At 44.1% G+C, this 7,732-nt stretch overlaps 1 protein-coding gene across 1 annotated transcript in view; it reads right to left on the reverse strand.

Moving 5' to 3' along the window:
* The window catches only part of ABCD3 (ATP binding cassette subfamily D member 3), a 30,088-nt gene extending 22,923 nt beyond the window's left edge, over window positions 1-7,165 (reverse strand). Inside the window, exon 1 of the mRNA XM_068691271.1 lies at window positions 6,895-7,165. Within this exon, the coding sequence (XP_068547372.1) occupies window positions 6,895-7,013 (119 nt within the window). The 5' untranslated portion in view covers window positions 7,014-7,165. The remainder of the gene's footprint in view (window positions 1-6,894) is intronic.
* Window positions 7,166-7,732: the final 567 nt, after the last annotated feature.

The raw sequence follows: 7,732 nt of genomic DNA on the forward strand, positions 1-7,732 counted from the left end.
CACTTGGTTTTGTGCTTGCCTCTGTATTTCCTTATCAGTAAAACTATTCTTCCTAAAGAAACAGGCTGCAATGGTTGTTGCTTAAAAAGGATCACTCTCAACACTACTGCAGAAGAAAGTGATTTGAGAAGCACTGGGAAAAGTCTTCCAGACACTATCTAGTTACTGAAAGGTCTCAGGAGTACTAATAGCTCTGTGGCATTTATTAGCAAACAGGAAAGTTAAAGAATTACAGCTTCTAGGATTACCCATCTGTTTCTAGAATAAAGTTCATTTAAGTTCTGCGGAAGCAATGTACACCGAGCTAGGCACAACCACGTGGTATTGCAGATGAGATAAGCAAGTCTTCCAGTTTAATGATGGGTGAAAAAGAAGTTTGGGGTTGGAAGTGGTATGCTGTGTGTAACTGGGGAAAAAAGCACAAAGTTCAGGTCATGCTACCTGCCTTCTGCGGAGTCAGCTACCAAGCTTCTGCTCAATGCAGAACGAAGAAGAGTGTCTGTTACAGGGGTGAATGGAGCTTTTCAGACTGCTGTTACCCCTAAGCAGCTCTTGTGTTTGTCTTTTGCAGACCATGCATGATTCTAGGTGCAGTTTTCAGTTGATTTCTTAGTTGGAATACCACTCTGATGTTGTAAAGGCTGAACAAAACTCAAACAACTGAAGACTGCATGCACTGTTACAGCATGAAGGAGTAACACGTGTTGAGAACCGCGGAGCACGCACCTCCCGGCACAGTCCCTGGCAGACAGCTCCACGCTGCACACGGCGCGAGAGGCAGCAACAGCACAGTTACCTTGGGTCAAGGGCATCGACCTTGCTCAGAAGCACGGGCACACTCTGAAAGCACGCCCACTTACACAGGACACCATGAGCACACACAGAAACCAAGAGAAAATTTTCTTGGCTCTAGGTTGCAGCATAACCAAAAATAATGTGAGAGAATGCATTCAGGCAAGCAGGATGAGGCCTGAGAAGGTCACAGACAGCTATGTAACTGCAAGCCCAGCGCTGACTCTCCTCGCTGCACGGGAAGTTTCTATACAGATTTTAGAGGGCAGACAAGCAGCACTGTTCTAGAGGAAAATGTCAGTTTCAGTAGAAGCCTGTATCTCAGTAACAGAGTAACATGAAGGAACAAGGCAAAAGCTATTAGTTTTTCCATAAGCTTGTGCTTTGGCTGTAGCTCTCGCTCATGTAAAACAGTGGAAAAAGACTTGTAATTCATTTCCTACTTCCTGCAAATGAAGAAGAAATCTGCTTCACACTATTACACACTCTTACACTAGATTTGGCATAGAGAGCAGTCATTTTATGCAATTTAGTAAAAGAGAAACCACTAATTAACTACCCAGGCTCCAAACAAAGGCAGTTTGAATGCTAGGAGTAGACCCGAGTCATCTGGTTTCTCCTGTCTCCTCGGCCTCCAGGTAAACACAGGTTTCCTGAGCCCCCAGGCAGTTGTTTTTTTCCCTACAAGATTAGATTTTAGGATTACCAGGAAAAGCATCTATCTCTATGTTTCAGCATGCGTGGTGTTTTATTTTTTACGTCTAGTTTTGTGCACACGTATAAAGTAGTGGACTGACCAGTCCCGTTCCCATTCTGGATAAGCCTACCTTCACGTAGCTGCAGTTTTTCTTGACACCTTCTTAAACCCTTTCGCAAAAAAGCACAGATTCTCTTCACAGCTTCTACATGCGAGTAAGCGGTGTATTCATCTGCTGTAACATAACCTCCCCCTTTTTGTCAAACAGCCCTGGGGACTCCAAACCGAACAGGCCCCTTTGTGCTAAGCACTCAAGTCAGGCTCTCCAAATCCAAAGAAACAAGGCACGCTAACAAAAGAGAATAACTCACACATACAAACACAAAATTAAAAAAAAAAGCGTGACTTGCTTTAAGTTACTACTGCCACTTGTTAGGTTTTAACTTCTGTAATTACATTTCCAAGCATCTGTACAAGTTTTTGTCACTTCTGGCTGTGCTTGTACCGAGCACCTGAGAGGCAGTCCCACGGGTGACACCAGCAGCACGCCTGCTTCCACTGCCAGTGGCCCAAGGCCGGGAAGCCCAACGAGAGGTGTGCACATGGGCAACGCACCTCCTGAGATGACCTGTGTACAGCCCTGTCTGATGCACGCTGCCTCAGCAGCTCTGCTTATTCCTCTCAACACAAATGAGTCTCTCCCATTGCTTTAGGCAGACCCAAGCAAACGTTCTTCTTCCCTTCTGCATTTGTTTCCCCACACAGGAGGGACAGAAAACACCTGGATTTCAGAAGCTGAATTTACAGAAAACTAAATATCCATACTCTGGCATCACCTTGGATTGTGATGGACATATTAGGTGATAGGGAAGGCCAGTGTGTCTAGGAACAGATTTTTAAGATGTTTTATTTTGGCACCTTGCCGTTTACTATAAATTCCTCCTATATTCTCATTTGCTAATCTTACAGTTCCAAACTCTTTACCTTAACTACCTCCTAATACTCCTTTCAGTCCCTCTTCCAGCAGAAACCTCTAAGTGTTAAATACTTAATCTAAGTACATGCTCCATTTTTATAAGTACTGTATTTTAAACTACACAGAGATCAGGAACAATTCTTTCTGGGGGGACTCACAGACAATGCCCAGCTTTTTACGTAACACCCACTACAATTTTATTTTTGAAGCAATCAAATCTTAGGCAAATATTCTGCTTCTTGTTCTAGGCAAGAATGTCTAGCATTCATGACAAAGCTCATAGGGGATGAAAGATAATATATTAACTTCATTCTGTCTTATTTCAGTACTTCTATTACTTAAAAACACATTCCAAAACCCAGTCTTCTCAGACCTTGCTCAGTAGCAAGGTCTTGGGCATTAAACTTTTTTTTTTTTTTTTAATCTTACAGAGGACAAAGTACAGACCTGATCTGACTTCCACTGGTGTTCCTTTGTTCTTTTACTCTTTAAATCTTTCTTTGATACTCAGTAGTGAAAAAAATAGTACCACTAGTCTTTAAAACCAATTTTACAAGTAATTTCCCCTAAACAGAAGCAAGATTTTTTCAATTGTCAGACACAGATGAGTGCTGCAGCCACTTGTGCTTGCAGAAAGATCAGGATTGACTAATGTCACAATTAGTTTTCCCTATTCCTGCATTATATACCCAGAATAAGTTTCTCAAAAGAGAACTTCTTATAACTCTAAGAAGACTGCAAATACTACAACCAAAGCCATAATTGCATTTACACATAACTTCCTCTCTCCCAGGATATGAAAGCCTTTCCAAGGACCCAGACTTTTTTGAGGACAGCAACTCAAATGGAGGAACAGCGCAGATGTCATTTATTCCTACACTTGACTTGAAGAAGTAACGTGGAATACTAGCAACTTATTCACTACAAGCAAACAGTTCTACATCATGCCATTTTGAAGGATTTTAGAAAGTTGTGGTTAAAATATATTGTAAACTACAATAAATATTGTAAATATTGTAAACTACTACTTTGCAGGACTGAGAGGATGCCACCTCTCAGTCCTGCAAAACTGATGAGCAATGTAATATGTACTACAGAAGAACAGCTGTGGCTAATCTAACTAACACTAATTAAGTGATCTTTGACCTACTAAGGTAGGTTAGCATAACATACGGCTTAATTATTCATACATTACTACTTGATATGAGTTGTACTGGACCTTGCCCCTATTGTCTGACAGCAGAAATGTAGGTGGAAGTTGTCTCTTTCTCTACTCTAATTTCTACAGTTGACTATTCCATATCACAATTAACACACAAAACAAAGTCTGCATAAGTTAAGTCTGTTCTTGTTATGTTACAGATTTAACAGATATTTGATTTGCTAAAATATGGTGTGTGGTTTTTTTTCATTTGCATTCTATATTTATATTGCGTCTTAATGTTGGTCAGCAGTGATACCGAACTATTGTCAGCATGCCAGCAGACATGAAAAAAAGTTATTCTGGGAAAGCATGACATAATAGTGTATCTCATTCTGAATTTAAGTATTTATACATACTTAAGGTATATATATTTAAGCTACACTAGGAACAAAGAAGTTTTGCAGGTAAAGTTTACAGTTGTACCTAGAACGCTTACATGATTCACTTGAAAGTGAACAGCAAAACACTGGTCTGCAACATTTACCTTTGCCTTTAAGAGGCTCACAGTCACAACTTCACCTTTCTGAATTCAAGAAGCTGAAGTTCATCTCACCCTAAATAAGACAACATTTTTTGGCATTACATACTAAGGTGAACGAAGGAATTCACACACATAAAACTGAACTATCCCATAGGTTGCTACTACTCTCACACTTTTCTGAGCCAACCTCACGCTGCAGCTACAATACAGTTCTTATCCAGGCTATGCAAATTGCCAGACAAAATCCTTCCCCTTTTGAAGAAGTAAATAAATTTAGGCCAGCCATACTCTCTTAACTTCTCTCTCTCTCAAAGACTCTGAGAAAAAATATAACACAAATTAGAGGGCACACTAGGCCCTGGAGATTTTTTATTTTATTTTTTTAATCATTACTGCCTGACGGTTTACCACTTACTATTATATGCCAATACTATGTACCAGCACAAGTATGCTGGAATACATAAGGATTTGGCACAATGACAGTCCTTCCCAAAAGCACGGTATAATTTAAGTTAGCAACAAAGCATTAGGAAATGAATGATACATGAACTAATGAGACTAAATGAGGACGAGGCAATGGTAATAAGTGGATGCTTTTGTCTAGGCGAGTGGTGTAGGCAAGGTAGCTTACTTACCGCCTAGTCTTGATAGGTAGCATTCTGTAAGGCTCCTGGCAAGATTTGCCACACAAGGAAACACGAAGAAAAGAATGACAACCAATGGCAAAAAAAACATCTTCAAAAACAACATTCATGCAGCAGCAGAGCTCTTTTTGAAAGAGCTGAATGGTGGATGTAGAGCATGGAATCTCCAGGCACAAGACAGTAGCAGCACTAAGAACTACGCTGTGGAAGGATTCAAAAGCACAAACCAACACGTACACACAGGTGGAACAATCTAGTTGATACACATGGTACTTATTTTAGCAACTACATTTTCTACTAGGTTTGAGGAAAAAGAATAGCTTCCTCTTAAGAGGAAGATTACAGCCGTAAAGATAAAGGATGAAGTATCTGGATGACTGATGATCCTTAAGGGTCCCTTCCAACTCAGGATATTCTATGATTCTATGACTGAAATACAGAAAGAAACAGGACAGATCAGGTCTGAACATCTCAACTCCATTCAACTGCTGAATGTAATTTATCAATCTTCTCCACTTTCCAGCTGTCACTAATCCTGGAGCAGTGCTTGATATGGCCAATACATATGAACACCTCAGATTTTAACACTCTACCTAGCAAAATTAGATAATCCATCCAGTAGGAATGCGTTCTAAATACAATCTTCAGTGTAAGGCTAATGCTCAAGGTTCAGCATACACACCACCCTCAAACTAATAGCGGCACTGCTCCTGTCAAATCCTGCAGATCAACATCAGGAGACCTGCAACAAAAACACGTCATGGGGACAACCCAAGTAAACCTTGCATGAAGGTTTACTGCTTATTATTTTATGTCAGTATCATACACCAGCACAAGTGTGCTGGAACATAAAAAGATTTGGCACAATCTTGAAGGTACAATGAGAGTCCTTTCCAAAAGTATACCATAACTTACATTAGCAACAAAGCATTAGGAAATGAACAATACATGAACTAATGAGACTAAAGGTGGACATAACCCACATTACAGATTTCAGAGGTAGGGAGATGACTTTGGACAAGTTCTAGTCTACTCTACCAACTCAATACTAGCACTTGGAATATACTAAATGTACTTCCAAACTACACTGGGCCTCCATCTACATTTGAAGATGTGCTCCAAGCTGACTGTAATCTAGTGTGTGCTCCTCAACAAAGGGAGAGCAAGGTAAGTGTGGACAGTCAGGAGGTTCTCTTTAAAAGCACACTCCTCATCTGAAGAATCTGAAGTAGATTCTCCCAGAATACCTGTTTGACCTTGTCATTCTTACAAACATCATTACCATACATTAAGCGTGAAAATCTTCCATTATAGTACCAATAATACTCCTAGCTCACCACTTTCAAGCCCTTCTATATATATAGCTTTTCACCTTTTTACAGTGTTATTTCACTAACATCAGTAGAGATACTTGAGAAACACCATCCTTCCCTATGAATTTGATAAAAGTGTAGCTCTGCCTGGGACCTCACTTCTATTCTCATGGAAGTGACAAAACGTAGCAAATTCTGTAAAGGGCTATGCTACCAATCACTCATGTATGTTATATGACAAAGTTACCTAACTTCGCAAAGCTCTAAAGATATCGTGTATATGAAAGGAGTTAGGTAAAATAACACTAGACTGTTGCTTAACTGCAGGTATGTTATTACTTAAGTCTGTTGGGCAAGCCCGTTTCACCATCAAGATTTAGCACTGGGATTAGGTTATAGCAGCCACACAGCATCTAACTGTACCCCTGTCACACAGCAGGCCTTCTGCATGCGATCAGCGAGCTACATCCCCACACACACCGAAACCACCAAAGGATGGAGCCGGGAGCACACCCTCGGGCACGCTGCGGTGCCTGAGCAGGGCTGGCAGGAGCACACAGCCCCTGTGCAACCCCTCGGCGCTACGAGAAGCGGCTGCAGGCTGCGGGTGCGGGCTGCCAGCCTGCCCCACCGCCACACGGCCGCGCCTCAGCGACAGCTCGGCCCCACCGCCTGCCCGCTCGGGCCTCCAGGCCGAGGCCGACCCCGGCTCCGTCCCCGGCTGCGGCTCCGTCCCCGTCCCCCCGGGGCCGCCCCCTCCCCTCTCCTCCCTCCCCGCCCCGCTCACCCGTGCTGCGCGGCCGCCCGCCGCTTGTTGAGCAGGCAGAGCAGCGCGCAGGCGGCGGCCGTGGTGGCGCCGGCGATGGCGGAATGGCGCACGGTGAGGTACTTGCTGTAGGCGGCCATGGCGCGAGTGCAGGCGCGGAGCCCCGCCGAGCCGAGCCGAGCCGAGCCGAGCCGAGCGGGCGCTGGGAATGCCGGGACGAGGGGCGGGCCGCGGGCGGGTTGTGCAATGGGGGCGACTCCGGGCGGCTCCGGCCTCGGGCCCCGCCGCAGCGCCGGGCCGCGGGCAGCGGGGGAAAGGCGAGGGGGAGGCTCCCCGGCCGCCGCCCCGCCCCGCCTCGCCCCGCCGCCGGGGCCGGGCCTCCTCAGGGGCCTCCCGGGGTCCCGGCCGCGCCCAAATGAAGCTTCCCGAGAGCTTTCCCGGGGGAGTTTTGCCCTGCTGTGTTTCAGGGCCATGCGGGCGGCTGCCGAGGTGGAATTTCTCAAATATTCACATTCCTTGCAAATACGCACGCCAGGAGTAGCAGGGTTGAAGCTGCAGAAACCGTCTCTGTTTCTGCAGAGTGAACCACCACATACACTTTTCTTTCTCATTCTCTCTCCGCATCCTTGGTATCATCAGGCATTTGGGGGCAAGTTTATCTTTTGGAGCCAAAACTGGATCCTCAAAACACCAAGTTGTTCAAATTTTCTGCAGCACCGGAGTCAGGGCTGTTTAATCTAGTTTTATGGCACTAATTTGTTGTGTAACCTCAAATCGGTAATCTCTCTGTTTTAAAGCATCATTTGTGTTTTGAGGGAAAAATCAAACTATTTTAAGTTGTTTTCTGATCCTAAGGAAA

Source organism: Anas acuta, chromosome 8, assembly GCF_963932015.1.
Source record: "Anas acuta chromosome 8, bAnaAcu1.1, whole genome shotgun sequence".
In the NCBI taxonomy this organism is placed as follows: domain Eukaryota; kingdom Metazoa; phylum Chordata; class Aves; order Anseriformes; family Anatidae; genus Anas; species Anas acuta.